General features: G+C 50.9%; 2 protein-coding genes across 3 annotated transcripts; one reads left to right on the top strand and one right to left on the bottom strand.

The window, feature by feature from the left end:
- Positions 1-443: 443 nt before the first annotated feature.
- Positions 444-16,876, top strand: BBS1 (Bardet-Biedl syndrome 1). 2 transcript variants are annotated; one of them, XM_036930123.2, is made up of 17 exons: positions 445-656; positions 993-1,069; positions 1,186-1,220; positions 3,672-3,944; positions 4,060-4,106; positions 4,239-4,277; positions 4,398-4,470; positions 6,029-6,160; positions 6,918-7,024; positions 7,571-7,691; positions 7,836-7,994; positions 9,086-9,155; positions 9,607-9,765; positions 12,113-12,246; positions 13,139-13,273; positions 13,958-14,044; positions 14,261-16,876. In XM_036930123.2, the coding sequence occupies exons 1-17, from the start codon at positions 472-474 to the stop codon at positions 14,345-14,347; spliced, it is 1,920 nt and encodes a 639-aa protein (XP_036786018.2). In that variant the 5' UTR covers positions 445-471; the 3' UTR covers positions 14,348-16,876. The 2 variants fall into 2 exon arrangements, with proteins under 2 accessions (XP_036786029.2, XP_036786018.2); XM_036930134.2 differs by lacking the exon at positions 13,958-14,044 and having other exon boundaries at positions 444-656.
- Positions 16,877-18,975: 2,099 nt separating this feature from the next.
- On the bottom strand, positions 18,976-24,351 carry ZDHHC24 (zinc finger DHHC-type containing 24). The gene is made up of 3 exons (XM_036930173.2): positions 24,007-24,351; positions 22,673-22,950; positions 18,976-19,557 (listed from the first exon to the last, which is right to left on the bottom strand). Exons 1-3 carry the CDS (start codon positions 24,285-24,287, stop codon positions 19,262-19,264), a joined length of 855 nt encoding a protein of 284 aa, XP_036786068.1. The 5' UTR covers positions 24,288-24,351; the 3' UTR covers positions 18,976-19,261.
- Between the last annotated feature and the right edge of the window lie 1,485 nt (positions 24,352-25,836).

The following is a 25,836-nucleotide window of genomic DNA, read 5'->3' as shown; positions in this document are numbered from 1 at the left end:
ATTTTTAAGCTCCCATCCACAACAGGATTTTGGCATCACCTCTAAATGAGAATTTAGACAGTCAGAAAGACAAATTAGCACAATTTTTGCAATCCTCCTGGTGGCATTGCTTGTATTTAAATATATCTGAAGAGCCTAAAAACTAGCAGCGCTCAACTTTAGCCAGAATCCTAGGAGTTAGTCTAACTCATGTGTTTTGTTTCTCTGGGCCTGGACCTTTAGCGTAAGGCAGGACAAAGGACATGGCCCTTTTTCAACCCGGTTAACCTTTAAGGAGGAAGATGGGGGAGTCAGTTTTTGGTGCTCATGAACACCAGAAGGGTTCCCCTCCAGGTCTCGAAGCCTTGCCACTGACTCAGAGATTGCAGGGCCCGGAAGCTCCAGATGGGGAGGAGCAACGATAAATCTTGAGCTGGGAAGAAGGACTGCGCCTCCGCAGGTAGAAACCCAGCCAAGAGGCCTCCGCTGTCCATGCGTGGCAGCGTCTCGGCCCCGGGCCGGAAAGCTGAGCGCCCGGAACCTTTGTACGCGCGCTTCCCCGTGGCCGGACGCCATTGGGTGTTGCGCAGCGCTTGGCCGAAGCCGGTTGCCAGGGCGACGCCTGCGAGGATGGCTGCTGCGTCTTCGTCGGATTCTGATAGCTGCAGAGCTGACAGGTGAAGGCCGGGGTCCTCGAGGCCTCCTTTCCTAAAAACGTAAAGAGGGTGCCCCGGTGTCCGGGATCTGGGTTCCCGCGGTTCTTGGATAGCGCTGGCGGCGCTTGAATAGCTGCTCTTAGAGATCAAATAGGGAGACTGAGGCCCCAGGAGTGCATGTGCCCGGGTGAGTGACCCGAGGTCTCTCAGTGCTCCAGTGATGGAGCCTGGACTTGGACCCACACATTCTGCACCCCCAGTTCAGAGCTCCCTAAGTACCTCACTCTTAAGAGAGCTTCTTAAAAAAACTTTTCCCTCCGTTTGGACTTAACCTCCCAACTCTCCCTCCTCTCCCAGCAATGAGGCCAGTTCCAAATGGCTGGATGCGCACTACGACCCTATGGCCAATATTCACACCTTTTCCGCCTGCCTGGGTGAGTCTGCAACCGGGAATCCCGGGTTCTGGGGAGATGGAGGAGTAGATACTGGTTCTGTAGTGAAGCCTCCAGGAATCTGAAACCCTGGCTTATGGCTCTTTTGTGTTTTCTAGCACTGGCAGATTTACATATGGACGGGGAGTACAAGGTAAGCCTATCACCCTAGCAGACAGAGAATCGGGGGTGGGGGATACTGGAACTGTGCTTTCGGGATGGCTTCAGAGAAGCTCAGCATGATGTGGAACCCACGTGTATTCTGATAAAGCACATTTGGTGTTAAAATTTTATTTTTACATGAACGATGAAGAGAACCTATTGATTTTATAATACAGACTACAGAAAGTAAGGCAGAACCAAATGCTGCTGGGGATTCTGCAAAAACAAAGCCTCTTAATTTTGTTAACTGGACATAATTATTTGCTGGAACAGCACGTTTCTTGGTGGGGTTGGAGTGTTAGAATCTGGAAGGGAAGTAGAGGGAGTAGTGGAGGGAATTGCGAGTTTTATGTTTATCAGAAGGACATAGAGTTTGCGATTAGCCATGAGCTACTAATTGTTGGAGCTGGATAATAGGTATTTGGGGTCTCATTATGCAGGTCTCTCTACTTTTGTATATGACTGCAACTTTTCCATAATATAAAGGTTAAATTGTATATTTAAATATAAGATAAATAAAATTTAAATAAATAAATAAATAAATAACGTAAGGCATAGTTTTTTAAAACACTGAGAAATATATAGGGCTAAAGAAAGGAAGTCAACGTATGATGAGTGTCCCATTTATGGACCAAACCATCTTCAAGGCATTTTCACATACATCGATACTATGTATTCCCATCGTGTTAATGGGAAAATAAATTCAGAGAGGCTAAGTTGACCAGGCTTGTAAAGGATGGCAGACCTGGGTCTGTCAGATTCTAAGTCATGTGTTTGTTCCACTATAGCTCAGCCCTTGCCATTGGCAATGAGCCCACGGTAGACATATTATGTGGGCAGTGAGAAGATAGCCCTGGACACATACCCAACAAGGACAGTACAGCAGGATTTGGTGGCTTTGTCCCCAAATTCCTATCTGCAAAGCACTCAGCAAGCATACAGTGAGCCCCTACTGTGTGTCAGGCATTGTGTAGGCAGTAAACTCTGAAATGAATTAGTATACAGTTGGGAGGAGACAGAGATACTGTCCTTAATTCATCCATGGTAAAGACTGAACACCCAGTGTGTGCTTGGCTCTGCTTCTACGGCAATGAAAGGTAGAGAAATCACAGACTCAGTAACTAATGTGAAGTGTTAAATGCTTTCGTGGAATAACTTTGTTAATGGCTAATTCATTTATTGTTTATTCTTAGCACTTAGTCCAGTTTCTGGCACAAATTAGATACTCAATAAATATTTGTGGGGTGAATGCGTGGATGCTAAAATAGAATATGTGGAAAGTATTATTGGAACATCAGTGAGAGAATAGTGAAATCTCTCTGGAGGCACCAGGAGGCAATAACACGAGAACTTGGTGTTGAAAGATGAATGAAGTGTATCAAGCAAGCTTGGAAGAGAGGAGGGGAAAGGCATTCCAGGCAGAGGGAATAGCACAAGCAGAGGCACAGAGGCTTAGAATTTCACAGTACATTTGGAAAGAGTGAATTTGGAGTGAGAAAGTTGAGACCAGTATAAAATCATAGTTAAGACCACTGGCTTTGGATTCAGACAGACTTAGGTTCCAATCCCAGCTCTACCACTTACTTGTTTTGTGACTTTTATCTAGTATCTCTAAGTCACAGTTTCCTCATTGGTAAAAAATGGAGCTTATAATTGTACCTACCTCATAGGTTGTTGAGAGGATTAAATGAAAGAATGCATGTAGTTCTGGTGTGGCTGCTGGTACACTGTACATGCTGAGAAATGCAGACAGTCTATGGCAGCCCTCATTCTGGATGGAGCATAGCATAGATGGGAAGGTGATAGAAAACAAGTAGGGAGCCAGATCAGAGGGGCTTTGAAGGCCTCACTCAGGAGAGTGGGCTTGCACGGCAGCTGCCATGGCTTGGAGGATGCACCCGAGGGTCAAAAACTCAAACCAAGGAGCTTGGTTCTCTCTGCATCCACAGAGCATATCCTGCTGTGCACGCTTGCTTCTGCTTCATTAGCTCTGTTCCTATTTGGAAGCTAGGCCTCAGAAGTCCAGATATGAGTTTCCAATGCCCCACTGACCTCAACCACTGTCCAATTGTCTAGAATAGTGCCTGGAAAAAGGCTCTAAAGAAAAGTTTACTGAAGGAATAATGAAAACATCAGCTGGCATCCACACCTCACTGGTATTCACCAGGTTCTGCAACTCATTATGTCATATGATTTTTCACTACAACTGTCATGAGATAGATATTCCCATTTTGCAGGTGGGAAAACTAAGGCTCAGGATACTCAACTTTACCAAAGTCACATAGCTTTTAAACACGTCTGCCATAATCCCCCACCCCAACTCCCACCCTGTACACTACTGTGGGAGTGAATGAATGTGCACCAATGAAAAGCTAAGCCCAGGAAGAGGGTCAGTGGAGGGGTCCTTAGACCCTGAGCCTCATAAGCCATCCTCTCTGTGCAGCTGGTGGTGGGGGACCTCGGTCCAGGTGGGCGGCAGCCCTGCCTGAAGGTGCTCAGAGGGCCCACAGTGCTGACCGAAAGCCCGCTACCTGCGCTGCCAGCAGCTGCTGCCACCTTCCTCATGGAGCAACACAAGCCCCGGGCACCAGCTCTGGCACTTGCTTCAGGCCCCTGTGTGTATGTGTACAAAAATCTTAGGCCCTACTTCAAGTTCAGCCTGCCCCAGTTGCCTCCAAACCCCCTGGAACAAGATCTTTGGAACCAGGCCAAGGAGGTAAGTGATGTCGGGCATGGGAACAAGAAGGCAAAGACGGCAGCCCCTGGCTCATCCTCGTTCCCTGCCTGGTGTGGGAGATCACAGGCTGTACGTTCTTCCCACTGTGTCACAGGACCGGATCGACCCCTTGACCCTGAAGGAGATGCTGGAGGGCATCCGGTGAGGTTCCACTTCCCCTTCATAGGCCTCCCATTCCTCCCTCACTCCCACCCCTTCGTCCTGCAGCTCTCAGTCTGACCCCCAGGGCCCTGTTCCTCACTAAACCTGCCATGATCGCTCCTTTCTGTGCAGGGAGAAGGCAGAGGTGCCTTTGTGCGTGCAGTCCCTCAGGTAAGGGCCCTCTGGAGGGCCAGGGCTCCCGAAGCTCCAAGGGGAAGGGAGCGGCTGCAGAGCGGCCTGTGGCGGGCAGCAGGCCCAGGTTGTGTGGGTCCCGGTTCTCTGTGTGTCCAGGTTTCTGCAGCTGGAGCTGAGTGAAATGGAGGCATTTGTGAAGCAGCACAAGTCCAAGTTGATCAAGCGGCAGGTAATGCCCCTTCTCTTTATTTCCTTGTAAAAAGTATGGATGATTTTTTTAAAAGACCACATAGCATCACTGGTAAATTCTAGAATCAAATTGGACAAGTTTTACTTTGCAGTTTCCTTTCTAGCCCATGCCACATGTATGTGGTCACAAAGCTGTAGGGCCTTCTACATTTCCAGTTCACAGTGACAGCTTTGAATGGATAAATAGTTTTATAGTCTTATATAGCTTTTATTGTCTTAGAGATAAAGGTAATATAGTCTCATTAGAGAAAATTTGGAAAATAGAACTATAAAGAAGAAATATAAATGACTATAATCTCACTGCCCAAAGATATTCTTACCATTTTGGTACATTTCCTTCATAAATATATTTTTACTCCTGCTTTGCTTGACTGTATATATCTGGAGCATTAAATAGTCTTTAAGAACTCCATTTTTAGTGGCCCTTTGATTATTTCATTGATTATACATGATTCATATTTTTATGTGTGAATGTTCATATGTGGGATATTGGACAAGAAATGTTTCCCTTTTATTCACTTCATATTCTTGGTGATACTTTTAATGGCTTTATGGATGAACTCTAGTGGTTCCTGACCTAGGGGCAGACCCTCAGTCCAGGGAGGACCTCTCAGAGCTGTTCTCTGCATTTGAGAAAACCTCACGGGAACCATCTACTTCCTGTAAGAGGCCATTTGAGTCAAACACATTGACCAACATGTGCCTCAGCTTTTGACTAGCCTTAGAACAGTTCTCTGAGAAACATTGTTCTCTCCTGCGGAGCAGCAGTTCAGATCCACAGTCATCAATATATTTGAGTACTTTCAAAATCAGAAAGTGAATTAATTATTACATAAAAATTGCAGCTTGGGGGAGGAGGCAGTCTTTCCAAATATGAGCCACGGTTACATGATGGGGAACCACTAACATCCACGTTTCTTACTCTTTTTTAATTTTAAAGATAATCACACAGTGAGCAGCTTAATCCAAAGAAACATTTTGGTCCTGCTAAATTATTTCCATTGGAACAATTTCTTGTAAAGGGATCATACCCTCTCTTTTGTTTTCTCTCCAATCACAATTACAGAAAGAACATGTGCCCACTGTAGAAATTATAGAAAAGCACAATGAAGAAATTAAACATTGCTTGTAATCTCATTATCTAATATTGCCAGTGTTTGTATTTAAGGGTTTAAACTTCTGGCATGTTTTTCTATTCATAAATTTTTTAGACTGAGATTATACTAACATGACTTATTTTTCCTTCACACATTAGATGCCCTCTCCCTATCATTGAATCTTCTTTTAAAATGTAATTCTTTTTAATAACTGCATGGTTTCAACCATTTGCATAATAGTTCATAGGAGACTTAGACAATCATCTTTTGTAAGAAAATTAGGTTTGTTGCAATAAACAACTTTATACCTAATTCTTCCGTCACATCTCTGCCACTCTTCCTCCTCCTCTGCCCTCTTCCCTCCCTCCTGTGGCATCCCGGGGCTGTCTGGGGGAATGGTGTGTCACGATCCCCTGGGCGACCCTTGGAGTCCTTCTGCAGACAGTCATCACCACCATGACCACTCTGAAGAAGAACTTAGCTGATGAGGATGCCGTGTCCTGCCTGGTGCTGGGGACTGAGAACAAGGAGCTTCTGGTGCTAGACCCTGAGGCCTTCACCATCTTGGCCACGGTCAGTGTGGGTCTGGCCCTGGGCATACCTGAGGCCCGGGCTGCATTCCCTCCCCATGTTCCCCTACATTTCCTGCCCCCAGTTAGTTCTTTGTAATAACATGTTCAAAATTATAAAATGTAAATAAGCATAAAGAAAAAGATATATATGCAAAAATCCCATCAGCCATGGATATCTACTGTTAAAAGTTTTGGCACATGTCTTTCCAGACATTGTCATATTTAGACATGGATATATAACTTTATATACCTTTTTTTTTTTTACAAAGACAGCCATTTAGCACAGGATCATGTAACCTGCTCTTTTCATGTATCAGTAGAAACCCATCAATGTCTTCCTGTATCTTTGTAAAACCAATTCAGGCTTTTCAGAGGCCACATGATACCCATCATTTGGATATAGTATAGTTTATTTACCTGGTAACCTATTGTATGTTTACATTGTTTTCAGTGCTTCACTGTTACTGACACCACTGCAGTAGGCTTCCTTGGCCTAACACCTTTGCTTGCTTATCGAAATACTTCCTTAGTATGCATTCCTAGAAGTGGCATTGTTTAGCTAAAGGGTGTAGACTTGAAGGCTTTTGCTGCATGTTGCTGCGTTTCCCTCCAGAAAAACTTCAGATTTAAACTCTGCCCTTCAAGGTGTAAGTGAGGAAATTGGGACTTCAGACAGGAGCCAGTTGGTGGAGTTATTTCAGGGCAGGGAAGGACTGGGGCTCCAGAGAAATCAGGATGTTTGAGCCTCTTCATTGCAGATGAGCCTGCCCAGTGTCTCCGTCTTCTTGGAGGTTTCCGGCCAGTTTGATGTGGAGTTCCGGCTTGCCGCTGCCTGCCGCAATGGGAGCATCTATATCCTCAGAAGGTAGCCTTATCCGTGATCTCTGGGCCAGAAGGAACATCTGAGAAACCTGGTGGTTTCAGGGGCTTGCAAGATGATCAGGAGGTTTGGGGTTGGTATTTGGGAATGGGAAGAGCTGAGAACTTCAGATAGGAGGCTGAGCCCATGAGCAGAGGAGGGTTATGTAGAGGCTTGTGTGATGGGGCTGGCAAAATGAGAGACCTGGCTGGTGAGCTGTAACACACGAGCAATGCAAACAGAAAATGGAAGAAATAAAACGTCTCTCATGTTTGTCATATTGCTTTAGAGACATGTGACACTTCCTTATGCATGTTTGATATTCCTTATGACATTCATTTTTTAATTCAAGAAATATTTTTGAGCACCTACTGTGCATTAAGCATTGTGTAAGGCATTGGGATATACTGGTGACCAAAATAAACATAGTCCCTGCCCTCACAGGAAGACAGATATTAAAGTCAATGAACCAAGGTAATGTTGCAAATTGGATACATGCTAGGGATGGAGTGGGGGGTTCTTGGTGGCTAAGGGGATACGTCTATTCCACAGAGACTCCAAGCGCCCCAAGTACTGCATTGAGCTGAGTGCCCAGCCTGTAGGGCTTGTCCGGGTACACAAGATCCTGGTGGTGGGCAGCACCCAAGACAGCCTGCATGGCTTTACCCACAAGGTGTGCCCTCAGCCCCTCCGTGTGTCTCTCCTGGTCCCCCTTAGCAGGCGAGCCCTTTTGGCATCCCCTCCCCAGCAACTCCAACCACCCCTTCTTTCTCTTCAAGTCCTGAGCCCCCTGCAACACTTGTCTATTTCCTTCCAGGGTAAGAGGCTGTGGACCGTGCAGATGCCGGCAGCCATCCTGACCATGAATCTTCTAGAGCAGCGCTCCCGGGGCCTGCAGGCCGTCATGGTTGGGCTGGCCAACAGAGAGGTTCGCATTTACCATGACAAGGCCCTGCTCAACATCATCTGTACCCCGGTGAGCTGCTGACCCCCTTCCCTACTCCCACCCTAGGGCTTTCTAGCTGTCTGTCCTGATCCCAGTTCCCGTATCTCCCTTGACTTTTGATGCATTTCAAAAGCATTTGTTGAGTATCCCATATATACAGCTCACTGTAGTGGGGGGATAAAAACATGGCTAAATCTTTGCCTTCAGGGAACTTAAAATCTAAGGTGACAGCCAGCCAGAAACACAGCTAATTCAAATACAAGGCAGACTAAAGCTGAGCCAGTACTGAGAAAGCACAGGGGACCAAGTGACTCGGTTGGAGGTGACACATAAATGGGGATGGACCTCACAAGCCATTTCACACAGCAAGTGACATTCAACTGGGCCTCAAAACAGTTTGCCAAGTGCAAAAATGGAGGAAGAACATTCTAGACCAGAAACAGTGGGAACAAATGCTGAGAGGCAGGAGTGTTCTTGATTAAGGAATTCAGGTAGTTTGATGAGTTTGGCCCAGTTTCTCAAATACTAAGTTGTGAGACATTAAGCAAATTTAATGGGTCACAACAGGAACATTAAAAAGGTTCAGAGTGTATCACAAGTGGAACTTCTGTTATATGTATTTATAAAGTGTCCTATGTCACAATATAAAATTGAAAGCAGTTGGGTTGGACCACAGGCTGCGGGGGAGGCTGGCAGTGTGCCAGTCAGGGGAAGGCTAAAGAGCAAAGGCAGTCGGAGTCAGTGTGGAAGGCCTCAAATGTCCTAACAAGGGGACAGAGCCATGGGAGGGTTTTTAGCAGAGGAGATGTTATATCTGTGTTTTTGAAAGGCAGCAGTGGCAGTAGTGTGAAGGACAGACTGGGAGGAAAGTTTAGGCTGGGTGCCTGTTAGGGAGCTGACCCCCAGAACCCTGTGATGTTTAGTTTGAAACTGCGGCAGTGGTGGTGGGTTGGAGGGGAGACTGGAAGTTCAGCTATTTCAGAGGCAGCATTACTCTAGGTCTCGCCTTATATCTCACCTATTATATCACACTTGGGGTCTCCTAACCTCATCCCCCACCCCCAGTCTTGCTCTCCTCTCCAAGATATTTTTCCAGCTAAACTCTGGTGTCTCCACAATAGGATGCGGTGACCAGCCTTTGCTTTGGCCGCTATGGGCGGGAGGATAACAGCCTCATCATGACGACTCGAGGTGAGGGAGGCAGACCTGGCGAGGGTTTTAGAGTTGGGAGTGAAGGGGACCAGCCAGAATCTGGAAGAGAAGGAGTAGATGTGAAGCTTTGGCGGGCCTAGATTTGGAGAAGTCCTATAGATACAGGTCCTGTCTGGGTGGGCCTCCACCCAGGACAGCTCATCAGTAGTTTGAAATCGCCACTGAGGGGCCAGGCCATGGACAGTTCACCCCAGTATCCTCAGCACCTGCCACAGTGCCAAGAACATCACATAGTCAATAAATAACTGCTAAATGAATGGATTAATTAATTATTGAGAAACACTTCATTCCTTCCAGAAACTCAGAGTCTCTGCTGGAAGACAGGCATGTAGAGAAATGGGTCTTTATGAGGCAGATTGGGGAGGAGAGAATGAGAATGTAGGGTAGATCTGGAGAGAGCAAATCTGTTCCTGTCTGTCCTCTTCCCTAGGCGGTGGCTTGATTATCAAGATCCTGAAGCGCACAGCAGTGTTTCTGGAAGGGGGAGGGGAGGTGGGCCCACCACCAGCCCAGGCCATGAAACTCAACGTGCCCCGGAAGACCCGGCTTTATGTGGATCAGACGCTGCGAGAGCGGGAGGCTGGCACCGGTGAGGCTCAGGCCAGGTCCTTCCTCCTCTTCCTCCCTTGCCCTGAAGCAGCAAGAACTGGGTGAATGCTGCCTGGGTGCCCTGAGCAGTGGGGGGATACCTGGGCAAACTGTGTGGGCCTTGTGCCTCTGGGAGTCCAGGGACAGTCTAGGAGGTATACTAGGCCTGCAGATAACCAGGCCTCAAGGTGGAAGGTGCTATGGATGAGGACAGGAGCTCTTAGAATTCAGAAGAGGGAGCAGTCACTACTAGATGCAGGAAGTCTCAGAAGAAGTAGAATTTGACCATGGTTCTTCCTTTTCCTATTCAGTTGTTCCTGCTCTTTCATTCATTCATTGTCTATGATTATGCCAGGCTTTGTGCTTGTGCTTTGAATTAGGCTAATCTCTACCTTAGGAGCTCCGTCTACCTTGCTAACTTCATCTTGCATTACATGAAGGTATAAAAAATTCCCTGCAAAAGGCTATTGAGGCGCACAGGAGAGAGCAAGCTTGCCTGGGAGACTGGGAAAGGCTTCAGAGAGAGGTGACATTAGATTTCACCCTAGGGACGATTCCAAGCCCACCAGTGAGAAAGGGATAGGGAAGGACGACTGAGGCAGAGGCGCAGAGCCCTACCCGGCCCTCCAAGCTGCGTCTGCCATGTGGCTGCAGGTGCAGAAAGACGGAGCGGCTAGGGGGGAGCCTGGAAAGGCAGGTTGGCGCGGCCAACCAAGATGCAAAGCCGATATTCCGGGTTTTTTTAGGTAGTGGGGAGCTGGGAAAGATGTGAAGCAGAAAAAGACAGTAACTCAACCAACTATATCTTAAGAAGGGATTTTATTTGCAGCTTAAAGAATAAGTTACAGCAAAAAGAAAATAACTAGCAGGTTGTTATTGTAGCCTAGAGAATCCAAGAAAAGTAATTGATAAATTAGAGAAATAAGTTCTCTGAGGGGACCAGATGTAAAATATGCAAAAATCACTAACAGAAAATAGAAAATGTAATGGAAAGTATCCACTCACAATAGCAAGGAAATTCCTAGAAATAAACTTAAGAAGAAAACATACAAAGTCTAATTTTTAAAAAGATAAAACTACTCTCAAGAATATAAAAAACCACCTGAATATTTAAGATGAGACCAAGTCTCACGGTGGCAAGACCTCATGCTATAAAACTGCTGACTGACTAACAGCTTCTAAAATTAGTCTAAAAACATAATAAAATTACATAAAATCCCAATAGGGTTTATTTTGAGGACTTAACCAGTTGATTATAAGAGTAAATCTAAAGAATTTCAGGGGAATAAGAATCACTCTGTCAGATAGAGTGAAGTGTGGGGCTGTAGAGATTAGCAGCCGTGGTCTCACGGGAACTGATGCAGATCAGTGGCCCATTTAGAAAGCCCAGGATAGACCCCCGCATATGTGGAAAGTCAGTATATGTTCAAGGTTTCATTTCATGTTATTGGGGAAAGGAGAGGCTCTCCAAAAAATGTAATTAGGACAACTTTTTACTAGAAAACAACATTAAAACTCTACCTCAATACCAAACACAAAAAATTCTGAGTACATTAAAAAGAAATGTAAAAATACGAGAGGAAAAGGGGAGGATTACTAGATGGGATAACAAAAGATGTCTAACTTCCAAATGGCCAAAGGTGTCTTGCACACATATAAAGGAGCAAGGGCAGGCTGGCAGGCCGAGTGCTGTCTGGGAAGGGTGACAGATAGCGGTGGGGGTGCAGGGAATGGGCTCTGGAGATGGCTTCAGGGAAGTCATCCCATCTTGGCAAATGATCAGGGTGAACCTGGTGATTTGGTGGGTGGGGATGCAGGGATGGAGGTAGGGGAACTGGGTTGGTTCCCACAGTTTCGGATCTGAGGTGTTGATGGCACGTTCAGCTGGAGGTGGCCCCTAGGCAGGGAGAAGCTGCCAGCGATGCAGACGCAGGATGGAGTGTGGATGCAGGCCAGGCCCTGAGCTGGGCACTGAGGGCTTGGCAGTGATGAGGCCCTGCCCTCGGGAGCTTGGGTTTGTCCCTCTCTGGGATGGAACAGCCAGGGTAGGATGTAGCTTGTCCAGGGTGAGAAGAGGACCAAGGACGAAGGAACCCGGCCCTACGGCAGAATCGGGGAGCCAGAGAAGGAGACCGAGGCAGCAGGCAGCAGGGTGGTAGGAGAGCTGGGGAGGGAGAGGCGTGAGTGCCCCATGTGTCCAGTGTCACCCTGAGGCGGGCTTGTGGGACCTCCGTCCCAGCTTTCCCCACCTTCCCCACCCCTGCAGACTCCTCCCACTGGGCCTGAGAAGGGAGCACCCCTCCTCCCCTCCCACCTCTAGCATCAGCCCTCTGTGTCCCCCTCCTCAGCCATGCACCGGGCCTTCCAGACCGACCTCTACTTGCTGCGCCTCCGGACTGCCCGCGCCTACGTGCAGGCCCTTGAGTCCAGCCTGAGCCCCGTGTCTGCAACAGCCCGGGAGCCCCTCAAGTTGCACGCTGTGGTGAGCACCCAGTGATGGGGGCAGTCAGCTCTCCTCGGGGCCAGGGGTTGAGGAGCCAACTGCAAGCCAACAAGGCCATGCCCCCTTCTCACCTTCCCCCGGCCGCCGGGCCAAGCCACGTCTCCTTGTGAGAGTGCTCTCACCTCTCTCCTGCGCTGCCTCTGTGCCTCACCTGCCTCAGAGCAGACACTCTTCAGCTCCCTTGCTCCACACTGGGCCCAGACAAGCCCCAAGACTTGGGGCAGGGCCCACAAGTAGTCACCTTGGGACACTTCTGTGCAGGAGCCTGGAGGGACTCTGACAGCTCCATGGTACGTCAGGCAGCCCAAGGTGTCACAGGGAAGAGGCCCAAGGAGCAGGTGCCCTCACACTGAGGTGCGCTGACCCCAAGGCCGTCGGGGCTCCGGCTAGCTCTGAGGGTCCCTGAGGTGTGCTGCCGGGCCCCACTGGCTTCTGATTTCTCTTTCCCAAAAGAAAGTGGAGGGACAGGAGGAGGCTGCAGAGCACCTAAGGGTAGGAGGGAGGGAAGGAACCAGGGCGGCTCCACAGGATGAGGGTGGGTGGCGGGCCAGGCCCTGGGAATAGCGGGGCAGGGCCAGGGGTGGGGGCACAGGCAGGTGCTGAGGCCCCCAGGCCAGCTCTGTCTCCAGCCAACTTGCTGAGTGGCCTCCATCAAGCCCCATCCCTCTCTGGCCTTTGCTGATCCCTGTACAGAGTCAACCTTGTGGGCTTGTGTGCCTTCCGAGGGGCAGGCAGACAGTGCCTTCGAGCACTTGCAGAGGGTGACTCCGGAACATTGACGAGGAAGCAGGCAGGCAGGGCCGGGGCGTGTTGTATTCAGCACCCACGGCCGCCAGGTCCGAAGAGCTTTTCTACCCACCCCACTCCACAGGTTCAGGGCCTGGGCCCCACCTTTAAGCTCACACTTCACCTGCAGAACACCTCGACAGCCCGACCCATCCTGGGGCTGCTGGTCTGCTTCCTGTACAGTGAGGCACTCTACGCCCTGCCCCGGGCCTTCTTCAAGGTACTGGGCGCTCCTCACTGAGGCGGGAGTGACGGGCCAGGGCGGGAGGTCAGATGCCCACAGAGCCCTAGCAGGTTGGAGAGGGAGCTGGCAGGGGGCCACAGCCACAGCAGGCTGGGGTATAGCAGGGGTCCCTGGGAAAGGCACCCAAGACCTGCCTCAGCTGTTCTTCTCCCCGCCTGTGAGAGGTCTCAGGGAGCCACACAGCAAGCTCTGGGATAACAGCCAGAGCCCAGATCCAACCTGGGCTTCTCTCAGAGCCCGCAGGTGGTGGGCGGTTCCCGAGCCCATACTGCTCTACAGCCACCCCCGCAGCAGGCATGGACGCTTCTCTCTGTCCCAAGGAGAATCCTCCACAGAGTAAAGGACCTGGCTTTTCACCAGGTCCGGATTTGACCCTCATTTGGGAAGACTAGAAGCTGAGAATGATGCTGAGATGTGAAACAGCTGTGGACTTGGTTAGTGGTCAAGAGGTCTAGGTTTGCTCAGGGACATACATGTGGCCCTGCGGCGTTCACTGCCCCCTCTGAGCCCATGTTCTCCTCGAACAGTCCCGTCATCCCTGCCTATGCCTGCCCACATTGAAATTCAGCTGCACGGGCAGACCTGCGAGTGCTTTGGACTCTGCCAAACCCTGTCTGGGCATGAGGGTCAATTTCCCTACATCTTTTTCCCAAAACTTAGGTCCCCTTGTTGGTGCCAGGGCTCAGCTACCCCCTGGAGACCTTCGTGGAGAGTCTCAGTGACAAGGGCATCTCAGACATTATCAAGGTAGGTCGCTTCTTGATACTGCTCGGGGAGGACAGTGGGAGTGAGTGTGGACAAGGCCCCCAGCTGGCTGCCGGGTAGTGGCCTCCCAGCCTCCCCATCTGCTTTGACAGAGCCCTGGCAAGCCTGTCTTTAGTGCCAGTGCAGATCATGCCAGGCCTGGTCTTTGCAGGGAGCAGGGGGTATTTCCCGTACAGCCATGGGCAACCTCCTCCACAGGTGCTGGTGCTTCGGGAAGGCCAGAGCGCACCTCTGCTGAGTGCCCACATCAATATGCCTGTGAGTGAGGGGCTGGCAGCAGCCTAACCCCTGGGCTACTGTCAAAGCCCTATGGCATCAGGACCAGGGGATCCAGTCCCTTCCACTGAGCTGCACAGAGTCAATGGCACACACCCCACGCAGCAGTGTGCTGGTGAGACAGCTTCCCTCTCCTCTCCCAAGTGCCCCCTTTCTCACCAACCTGATCACTCGGTGACCTATAGCAGCAGGTCAGGAGCACCAGCAAATTCCACTCCTTCCCTCTGGAAAACAGACATGGGCCCAGCAGGCTCCTGCTGCTCCTCCATCCTCCACACTTTCTCCTTAAGCCACACCCAGGTCCAAAGGAAGAGTTCTGAGGTGGTTAAGGTGAGATGAGGGGTGTAGGCCCAGCCATCTCCTTTGCCGCCTCCCTTAGGCACATCATTCATCTGCTGCTGCCAGTCCAGGCCAGAATCGGCTATGGCTGGCCTGGTACAGAGGCTTTCTTGGGTGAGACTAAGTCCTCTGTTGCTCCCTGGGGTTCCAGAAGCTTGGCTGCTGCCAGCTCAGCCTACAGGTAAAATACATTCTCTGATTTCCCCTTGTGAGCTGAGCAAGGGTCCCTTCTTTCTATTCAGAGGCCCAGAGAATATAGCTGCCTCCCTACCAGGGGCTTTTCTGAAATGTTGGGCTCAGCGAAGGTCTCAGGCCTATGATGCTCCAGGAAGATTGTCAAGGGAGGAGCAGGAGCAGGAAGGAATCGTGGGCCCATGCAGGGAGCTGGTGGCCCCAGCCCCACCAGCTCCTGACGGCCTCACTGGCTCCTGAGCACTCCACGGGCTCCCGAAGCTGCCACTCCTGTCTGGGATGCTCATGCCCAGAAAGAGCACCCCAAGAGAGGAAGGCTCAGCTGGATGGCAGAGGTGGGGCCGGGGCACACAGGGGGAGTGTTGCTGGAGCCCTTGGGAGATGGCACAGGAGGTGGAAGCCCAGAGCTGCTATTCAAGATGTTCTTTATACCCTGGATCCCAGATAAGTCATGTGAGCAGAAAGTCCACTGGGAAATAGCCACAGTAGGAGAGAATTAGCTCAAAGGACCAGAGGTGCTAAGTGAGGCTGAAGGCACATGTTTACACCGCAAGGGCCAGAGGCCCAGTCCAGCCCTCAGTGTACCCTGGAGCCCAGCCAGCCTGCCTGGCCTTCCTCACATGTGTTGGGCTGGTGCATCCAGGGCTGCCTTGAGCTACTTGTGAGCCAGGGACCCTGTTCCCTAAGGACTTGGATTTCCCCCTATCTGACTAGGTGCAGCCTAGTGTGGGGCAGACAGCTCAGGCTTGTGAAAGTAATTAAATCCTCCTGGGCTTCTGTTTCTCCATGTGTGAAGTGAGGCAGTTTGACCAGATGTGGCTGTACCCCTATGAGCCCAGCCCTCTGGAAACAAGGATTCAGCTCTGGAAGGGGGATTCTTGGCAGGAGTCACTCCAGAGCTTTGGCCCTTGAGAGGGAGGGTTGCAGGCTGACTGCTGCTGCCAGGCTACAGCCGTTCTGCCCAAGACAGTGAGGGACTGGGGTGACACGGCCCACAGCCCACCCGCATCCCTCTCAGCAATGCATTCTGGGACCAGGTTAGAGAAGCAGGGAATCTGGACTGGAGAGAGTCCGTCCCCCTTGCCTCTGCATGGCCTGAACACTCTCATGCATAGGGCAGCTGAGGCAGGCTGGCGGGGGTCTCTAGATCAGGTCGGTGAGGCACAGTCCAAATAGGAGGTTTAACCTGGAAATGGGGAGATGGTTGGAATGTCGCCGTCAGTCACAGAGATTTTAGCTTAACCTGAAGAGCTTTTTCAGAGGTTTTTCAGAGATGGAAGGGCTGGCCCTAGAAGGTGGTGAGCCTCTTGTCACTGGGGCTGTGTCATCACCCCGCAGGGCTCTGAGTTGGGCCAGATGAACTTACAGCCCCTTTTACCCCAATCAAGTGGTGAATGGTGTGAACTCAGAACAAAACATGTGATCTGCATTCCATTCATTGCTATGCATGATGATCTAACAGAGAAACTGTTCCTTTGCCCCGACCTACTGTGAATTTCTATGATGTAATACTATGTAGCTATTATTAAAGAGTACAGGAACTGCGCCCATGTGGACAAAGGGACGTAAGGCAATATGAGCAAAACACTGCCTAGTACCTGGTGCCCTCAGCAGTTAGAGCTCCAGGAAAATGAGTACAGGGAGAAGAGCTGGTATCTTTAAAAAGTATTTATCTAAAAACATGTACCTCCTTAGTACCATGGTAATAGTTTATAATAAGAAAACAGCCTGTCACCATCCCCCAGTACTGCTCCCCTGCTACAGTCATTTTCACTATTTAAAAAATATGCTTATACTTGTTTATCAATCTTAGACACCATCTGTTGGCTCCCTGTTGTGATAGACGAGACATTAGCCCTCTTGTGACAACACCCTGCCGTCTCCTTGTCTCCCCAGGTTTTTAGATAAATCGATACTCATTGTGTAGATTACGATTTATATTATTATGTGAAAGCTGTCACTGCAGAGCCAAGAATCAGGCTATAATGAAATTACCTTTAAATTTTTCATGGAGTTAACAATTGCCGTGTTTTTGTTTTGTTTTGTTTTGTTTTTGTTTTTGTTTTTTTAATTTGTGTAGTTTTCTGTGTATACCAGTTGCAAACTTTTTTTCCTCACCCAGTCTGGACACTTCCCTGAAGTGAATTCAGATGAATTTACAATTAAGTTTTAGGTTCACTGGACACGAAAATCTATTCTCATAACTATGTACAATACCATAATAATATCAAATACTTAATAAATCTAACAAAAAAGGCATGCTCTTTATGTGAAAAGTATATACATTTATTGAAAACATTAAATGGAAAGATACACCATGTTCATGAACAGGAAAATTCAATTCCATGTAGATGTTGATTTTCCCCAAACTGTAGACTCAAGTGGGTTCTATTCACAACTCAAAGGGGTTTTTGTTGAATAGAGCTTGGTGGAACTTGACGGGTCAAGAATATAATCCCATGGACTCATACGCGTGGGTAGATAAAATGACCAGTGGGACAAAACAGAAAAAAGTTGTGATATATTCAGTGGATCCCTACATAGCAAGGAAAAGGAGTGCCCTACAGCTGCACGTGCTAATTTGGATAAATCTCAGGAAACAGTGAGTGAAAAGGCAAGTCATAGAAGAATAAACATGGTATGATTCCACTTACATAAAATTTAAAAACATGCTAAACCAATACAAACATATTTAATAAAATTCTGAAGCAGAGCAAGGGAATAATTACCAGAGCACAGCGTTTCCTCTACCGGGGCGGGCGGGCACAGCACGGACTGCGACGGAAGTGGTATCCGTTTCTTAATTGGGGATGGGGAGGAGGTGGTTTCTCTTTATTTTATAAATGCTTTCTTGCATATCCTCACTATTTAATAAAAAAAGGAAAGAGATTCTGGAGGGTGAGGGATAAAGCACAGAAGGAAGAGGAAGTCGGCCGATGCTAAAGTACAGCTCAAAGAGCCAGTTCCGGGAGTTCCAAAAGCATGCCTTCTGAAGTAACGAAGTCCTAGCAGCTCAAATGATGGTGAGCATGGGCAGGGCCCGTAGGAAGGGTGGGCTTCTCTGAGGGTTCTTGGGGGCCAGCAAGCCTGTCATGTTACTGGAGGGCCCCCCGCAGCATCTGCAGACGCATGTAAGCCTATTTTAGTCCAGCCCCTCACCCCAACCCACCCCAGTGCCCCTGAGACCCAAAGCCGCTTTGAACGGTCGGACCCTGCCTCCACCCCAGAGGGCAGCTGCTCCTCACGCAGCCTTTGGACGGGTCCCTGCTGTCAGCCCAATCCCTGCCTTCACGGAGCTGGTGGAGTTCCTCAGTCTCTCCAGGGCTCTGCGGGAGTCTGGCTGCCCCTTGGCCCCGCCTCTGGCAGTGCTTAATTTCAACTTCAAATTCTCTGCTAAGAGAGTAAATGAGCCTCTATCCACTTCCCATCTTTCAAAACGTTGTCACTTTCTCCTTGTAAATTTATATCTTTATTTATTTATTTAACCATTTTAGATTTTAAGAAGAAACAGATAAAACCATGGGTTTAAACCTGCCACATTTAACTGGAAGTCTGTTTACTATATTTAAATAAGAATGTTTAACCAGTAACTCCTAAAGAGTCCAGAGAGGAGGAGCTTAGCCCCCCAAGCACCGTCCTTCATGGATGCTTGAACACCCACTGATTTCTCTGCCTTGATTTTTCCTACTCACTTCCTTTGACTGGCAAGGGTGAAGGAGAAAGCAGAAAGATCTGGGTTCAAATTCTTACTCCATTTACTACCCCACGATATTATCGCATCAACTCTCAGGGCTTCGGGTTTTCCCCTACATAACTGCAGCCCCATGTACTAGGTTAGCTAGAGAGAGGTTCAGTGCAATTGTGGAAATGCTTCTAACTATAAAGCACTGACCTGGAAAAGAACTGTGAATTTTCATACCCTGGGCCACTACATGCTGCCTTGGTCTGCTGGTGCCTCTCCCCAACCCTGCCAAGGCCACAGGAGGCAGAGCTGTGGCTCCCCATGCCCTCAGGCATTCTGTACCTCCCAGGCTGCTCAACAGGAACCAGAAACAGCAGGCTGGGGAACAGTGAGGGATGAGAAACCCACATAGATGGAGGGAGTCCAAGAGCCAAGTGGGTGCTTTATTAACCTGGCAAAGGGGCAGGCAGGCTGGTAGAGCAGCCCCTTGCCAGACCTTCCAACTGTCCTTGGGGGCCATCAACAGAGGCAAAGTCACAAGCCCAAGCCCTGGACACCAGGAGTCCATGCTGGGCAGAGCTAAGGCCAAAGACAGGGCTTGTGTTGCCAGAAGCAGGCATTCAGTACCAACCTTAGCCCTGAAGTGAGTCAGGAGCCCGCTCTCCTGCTCCCCATACCCAGTCCCTGAACAGCTCTGGCTCTTTCTGGAGTCAAGAAGTCGTGAGTCCCACATCAGCTCTGGTCTGGAAGGTGACCCCATCCCCGGGTAACGGGGAGGCCAGGAAAGGCCAGAGCCAGACGAGGGCCCAGCGGGACCCTAGGGCTGCCTGAAGGTTGTGCCAGGGGCCCAGGTCATAGGAGTGCTGGCCCCGAGCCCACTCCCACGTAGTCTGGCCTCGCAGCAGCAGCATCCCATGGAAGAGCAGCCCAGCCGCACATAATAGTGCACCAGCCACACACGTGTCAGTCACGAAGGCCAGGGCGAACTGGGCCAGAGACACTCTACCTGCAAGGAGAGAGCAGAGGGTCAGGGAGCAGCAGCAGACCCAGCCCCCCTTCCACCCCTTACCCTCCACCCCGAAGCAGATCTCACTCCCCTACTCAGCAGAGTCAGCTACGCCTAGCAGCCCATGCTGGGTGATAGGAACACACTGGCAAACGGTGCAGACACGGCCCCCTGCCCTAGACAGGACTTTCATTCATGCATCACAAACTTATGAGCACCTTGCCTGTGCTGGACACAGCACCAGTGATCACCAGGATGAACACTGATCGCAACCCTGACCTCAGAGAGCTCACAGACACACATTCAAGGGACCATTTCTCAGTTACTTAATCTCAGCTGTGATGTGTGTTACACTGGAAAAGTACAGGGTCTTATACCATCCTGGCCCACAGCAAACAAGTATCTGTTGAACTAATGAACTGCAAGATGCCATGAAAATGGCCAAGTGAGAGAAGCCAGACACAAGGTCGCATACTGTGTGATGCCATTTATATGAAATGTCCACTTGGGCCAACCCATGGTGACAGACAGTAAATTAGTGGTTGCCAAAGACTGGCGGATTTGGGGGGAATGGGGAATGGACTGCTTAAAGGGTACAGGTTTCTTTTTGGGGTGATACAAATGTTACAAATACAGGTGATGGTTGCACAACATTGTGAATATACTAAATGCCACTGAATTGTACACCTGAAAGTGGTTAAAATAATGAGTATCATGTTACTCAAATTTTACTTCAATAAAAGAGGCAATGTCAGGGGGTGGAGGGTAGTGCCATGCAGACTTTTATTAAGTGGCCAGGGGATGTGAACTAAATCTATTTTGAGAAGGTTAAGAAGGAATTTGCTAGGTGAAGGGAAAACATTTCTGTTTGCAGATTCTGAAGCAGGAAGGAGAGGCGCCTGCAAGACAAGTGAGTGGGGGGTTCTGGAAGGTCAGGAGAGGAGCCCGGGCTGAATGTGCAGACCTGCGGGAAGTTGGTACATGGGCGGCTCTGAGACCAACCAGAGATGGTGGAGGGAGAGGAGAAGAGCCCCTCACTCTCAGCACCAAGAAACCAGGTCCTTAGGGACCAGATAAAGAAGACAGGGAAGCCAGAAAGGAAGGGTGGAAACCCCAAAGTAGGAGCTTCTGGGGATGGCAAGGGCAAAGCCCTTCAGGGAGACAGGTGGTCAGCATTTCGTGAGGCTGACGGGTCTCATGAAGCAAGGAGAGAACTCAGAAGGGCCTTTGGGTTTCGTGCTGTCGGGACTGTGGCAGTCTCGGAGGAGTGGTGGGGCAGAATCCGGTTTGGAGCAGGTGCAGGAATGGCTGGTAGGCAAGGAAAAGTGGCCCATAAGCACAGCAAGTCCGTTCAGAAGCTTGGCTGCTGGGTGGAGAGGAGCCAGAGGGCAAGAGGAGAGGAGGAGGATATGGGCGTGAAAAGAGGATCTATGCCAGGCAGAAAACCCAAAGGAAGCCGGCAGAGAGACTCTGGGGAGGCAGGAGGAGAGGCGGCCCCTCAATGTGAGGCCTCCGAGCTAACCGGGAGGAGGGCCGGATGCCAGGAGAGGCCTGGGCAGTCAGCCTGGCTACAGATCGGAGGACAGGACAATTCTGCCAGGGCCATCTGATGTCTCGTTTTCTCTGTGACAGATTTTCAAGAGGGGTGAGGGCTTGGAGGACAGGAAAATGGGGTTTGAGCTGCAGTCATTAGGGACACAAGCTTATGAGAGACCAGGACAACCACACATGGGTGAGGGCCTGTTAAGGTCAAAATGTGCCATGGTACCAACTGCCACGAAGTACATGTGTCTCTCAAAGCTCTCAGCAGCCAGGGGCAGATGCAGAGAAGCCAGGGTGCCTTCCAAGATGGAGTGAAGAGGTCTGAGACATTGGTCAGAGAATGGTGGAAATGAGGGCTCTACTGGATTTGGGGGTGGTGAGGAGGGAAGGTGAGGGCCAGGGGCTCATGGAACAAATGTCGTGGAGTGAGAGTGAGAGATGGACAAGCAGAGGGGAGGTGGGGAGTAGAGAGGGGGACTGACTGATGGGGGGATTTGGGAGGTGACCTGTTCTGGATTCTGACAAGGGGAGTAAGGGAAGGAAATAAGAGAAGGTCAGGAAGCTTAGTGATTGGGGCCTGGGACATTCGCCCATGATTTCAACAAGCCTAGAGCTGGGAGAGATTGGGGGCTGCAGCCACGGTTTACATGACTGAGGGGAGCAGAGGACCTGGGGTGCAGCTGGAGGGCTTGAGTCTTGGTGGAGGCATGGCAGGAGAGGGCTGCTCAGGAAGCCAGGTGGGCTGAGGAAGACACTGCCAACCCTATGGATCCTCCCAAGGCCTCCCTGGGGCTGCCGGGAGGGCATCCCTGGGACAGAGCCGGGCTTGGATAGGATAAGACGCAGTGACTATTCTGAGTGGTCAGGGAATTTAGTAACTGTAGGACAGGAGAGGTCAGAAGGAAGGAGGGGAGAGAAAGCCCAAAGCATTTTGAGGGGTGACAACAAAGAATAGAAAAGACCAGTGGGGCTTTGAACTTGGGTGGTATCAGAGGAAAGAGGAATACATGTGTCATCTAGAACATGGATGGCCTCTCAGTAAGCCTCCTGCTCCAAGTCTCCCCTCCCAACTTCCAAAGACTGGCCCTTCCCCCGCCTGTAACTTTCACTGGCTCCCCGGTACCCAGTCAGTGAGGGCTGTCTGCTCACACCAGCATCCAAGGCCTCTACCATCCAGCTCTCACCTACCATCCTACCTTTAATCCCCACAATTGCCATTTAAGGGCCTTTGCTGCTCCCTGCCCAACCTCCAAGCCTTTGCTCATGCTGGTCCCCTCTAGAATGCCCCCCACACTTGGAATGCCCCTTCACCACGCCAACCCACCTGACTCCTCTGGCACCACCCCCTGGAATCCTTCCCTGAATCTCCCAGCCAGAACTCTACCTGGGTTGAGACCCTGTATTTTACTGTACTTCATACCCCATTGAATACCAGGCTGCCATCACCCTCCATAACTGTCACTGAGGTGGGTCCCCACAGCACTGCCAGGAAAACGACCCAGAAATCCCATCACCCACCAGAATGGCCTACTACAATGCCTTCCGTCTCTGCAGAGACCTCCCAGTTCCCCACCTGTAAGCAGCATGAGCCAGGGCAGCAGGAGGAGGGCAGCGGTATGCAGGGGCGTGTGGGCTCGCAGCAGGGCAGACAGGGCAGGGCCCAGCAGCACAGAGACGTGCAGCAGGACACCGGCGGCATGGAGCAGCAGGCACAAGAAGGGCCGGTAGTTGCGGAAGCCCACGCAGCGGCCCAGCAGGCGGCAGTGGTGGTCCCGACGAAGGATACAGATCCTGCAGGCAGAGCAATGCCCACTTCGTGGTGGCACTTGGCTTTGACACTGGTAGCAGTAACTGCAGGGAAGGAAACACAGGGTCAGTCCCCCAGCAGCTCTGAATGCCTGAGTCAGCCCGAGTCAGCCCAAGCCCATCCTGGGGAAGCAGGCTCAGCCATTGCCCTCACTAAGCCTCAGGTTCTTCATAGGTAAACCAAGGCTGAACACTTCCCAGGCCCTTCCAGTTCCCACACTGCAGACCTGAGGGTGCTTCCAGCTCTGACCTCTAACTTCCAGGAGCAAACTTCTCACTTCCTGCATGGCCACCACCTGGGTCCCAGTCACCATGAACTCTCCACTGGATTATCCCAATAGCCTCTTGACTGGTCTCCCTGATTCCACTTTTGTCCCCTCTTGTGTAGTCTCACCCCAGCAGCCAGACTGATCTTTAAAGATCTGTCATGTCCTTCCTCTGCTCAGAACTACCCAGTGGCTTTCCATTCTCACTTCCAGCAAAAAGCAATGTCCTACAAGGTCTTTCCATTTCTAACCTCTCTCCTCCCCTTCTCTCACTCCACACCAGCCACAGGACCGTCTTCCTGTTCCCAGAACATGCTAGGCACATAACTACGTCAGTCTTTGCACTGTCTGTTCCCTGTGCCTGGAACACTCTTCCCCCAGATTCCCACATGGTTAACTCCCCCACTTCCTTCAAGTGTTTGCTCAAATGCCACCTCAATAAGGCCCACCTTGACCACCTTATTTAAAACTGAAACTCGCACCCCTCTATCCTGCTCTACTTTTGTTTCCATACTACCATCTAACACTCTACATAATTTGTTTATTCATTATGCCCATAGTTTCTCATCTGCTCTCTCGCCCACTAAAATCAGCTCCAGGAGGCCAGGAAACTGTTTTATTGTACCTCCAGTACCTGGAACGGTATCTTGTACATAGTAGGTGCTCAGTAAGTATTTGTAAATGAATGAAGATACTCCTGAATCCAACACCCCAGGTTCTAAAATTCTCTGGCTCTTAGAAGTGTATCCTATGGCAATCTGGTTCCCGTCCTAGGGCCCCTCCCCCTGTCCAAGGCTCCGGCTTCTTCCCCCGCCAGATCCCGCGCCCCACTCACGCCCAGCCCTGGCCCAGCCCGCGACCGGCCAGCATCACGCCCCGGATGCTGGGATCCGAGCGCAGGAAGAGCCCCACGTTGCCCAGCAGGTTGAGTAGTTGAAAGGCGGCCAGCGCCAGCTGAAAAGCCCGAGCCGGGGGTCCGAGCGGGGGCGGCCCGGGGCCCAGCACCAGCACGTAGGCCAACTCCAGGCCCACGGCCGAGGCCCACAGCGCAGTGAGCACGACGGGCAGCTGCGCGGGTGCCCCCTCGGCGCTCCCCACCACCCAAGAATGCCCCATAGCCTGGACCCAGCGGCCGTCGGGTCCGGAGCACCCCGCCGGTTCCGTATTGGGGTGGGGCTAGTACCAGATGGACGTCTGCTACAACCAATAGAGTCTCTGAAAGGGTGCGGTGAGCGTTCAGAGTCGTCGGTTGCGCCTGCAGAGCAGATATATGATTGGATGGCCTAATGAGCCAAGGAGATGCTTGGAACATGTTGGCTCTAGAGCCTAATAGGGCAGTGGAGTCATAGCCCCGCCTGCCCGAGAGGCCCGCCCCTCCTCGGCGGCCCTACCCTCCGGTCCCCCTCGGCTGGCGCCGGGATTGAGTAGCCACCTCGGCGGCCTCCGGGTTTCCCGGCTCAGCACGTTCCCCCTCGGCCCCAGCTGCCCCGATATTAATAGCCCTGCATTGGCGCATCCAGCTGTCCTGGAACCCCTCCCCATGCTCGAGTTTCTTCCTTCTTCACCACAGAAAACATTCAGAACAGTCTGGCGCCTCGATGTTTCTGACCGTGAAATGGCGATAGGGCTCCCTTTTCCCTCCTGACGCAGTAAGGGGGCCAGGTGGAGGCGCAAAGGGCAGCTTCTAGGGCTGTCTTACAGCTGCTATTATCATCATCTCGGCTGTACATGTGAGGAAACAGACTCAGAGAGGGCCCGCGGCTTTCCCAAGGTCACACAGCGCCCAGCCGATGGAGCCGGAGCGGGAACTCCGGAACTCAGCCCCGGGATCCACCCCCGCGCCCCTGCACTCCCTGGACGCCATGGCAAACTCCTCCCTGGTCCTGACCAGGGAGCCCTCGCCCCCATCCGGCCCTTCCTTCTTCCCCCATATTTAGCGCGAATCCGATCCGGGGCTGGGCCGGTCGCTACTTAACGCGGTCCCCGGGTTCTGAAGCGCTGCCCCGACCCCCAGACTCTCGGGCTGCAGAACCATCATCATCTCAGTAGAGCATTTCCGCTGGGTTAGGTGATGGGAGATGATGCCAGGGGCTGCGAGGCTCAGCTGACTCGGCTGGGATGCCCCAGGTGAGCTGCCTCCCCTGCCTCCTCCTGCACCTGTCTCCAAGCAGGGCTATGGTCCCTGAGTCCGGCAAACTCCCAGTGATTTCATCCCAGCTGCCCCTGCTCTGCAACAACTCCTATTCCCAACCCCACCCACATAGTCCTCTCCCAGATGAGGTCTACATGCCTGTCATAAGACACATACTAGTATGTGACTTACCGTAGTCACTTAACAAATGATTCCAACTCAGTTTACAGCCATCCACTTCATCCATTCATTCAACAGCTGCATGGATAAATTAAGCAGCATTCCCTAGAGTTGGACATTCTGATCATTTCTTTCTCATCCATCATTGTTCATTAAACTGCAATGAATATCTCTGTGCTCAGCCTCAGCCCCTGCTTCTCCTCTGTATCTTGGAGCTTTCCCATCTCCTTCCACCTGATGTCTGAGTCCTCTTCATTCACCCTCATTCAGAAACATTCATTCAGTATTCGTTAAGGAGGTCCTACTATGGCCAGGCACTGTTTAGGTGCCAGGAATTCAGCAGTGGATGAAATA

The sequence above is a fragment of the Manis pentadactyla genome, chromosome 9 (assembly GCF_030020395.1).
Source record: "Manis pentadactyla isolate mManPen7 chromosome 9, mManPen7.hap1, whole genome shotgun sequence".
NCBI lineage: Eukaryota > Metazoa > Chordata > Mammalia > Pholidota > Manidae > Manis > Manis pentadactyla.
Note: the sequence above shows the minus strand (reverse complement) of the source record. Positions and strands in the feature narration are given on the sequence as shown.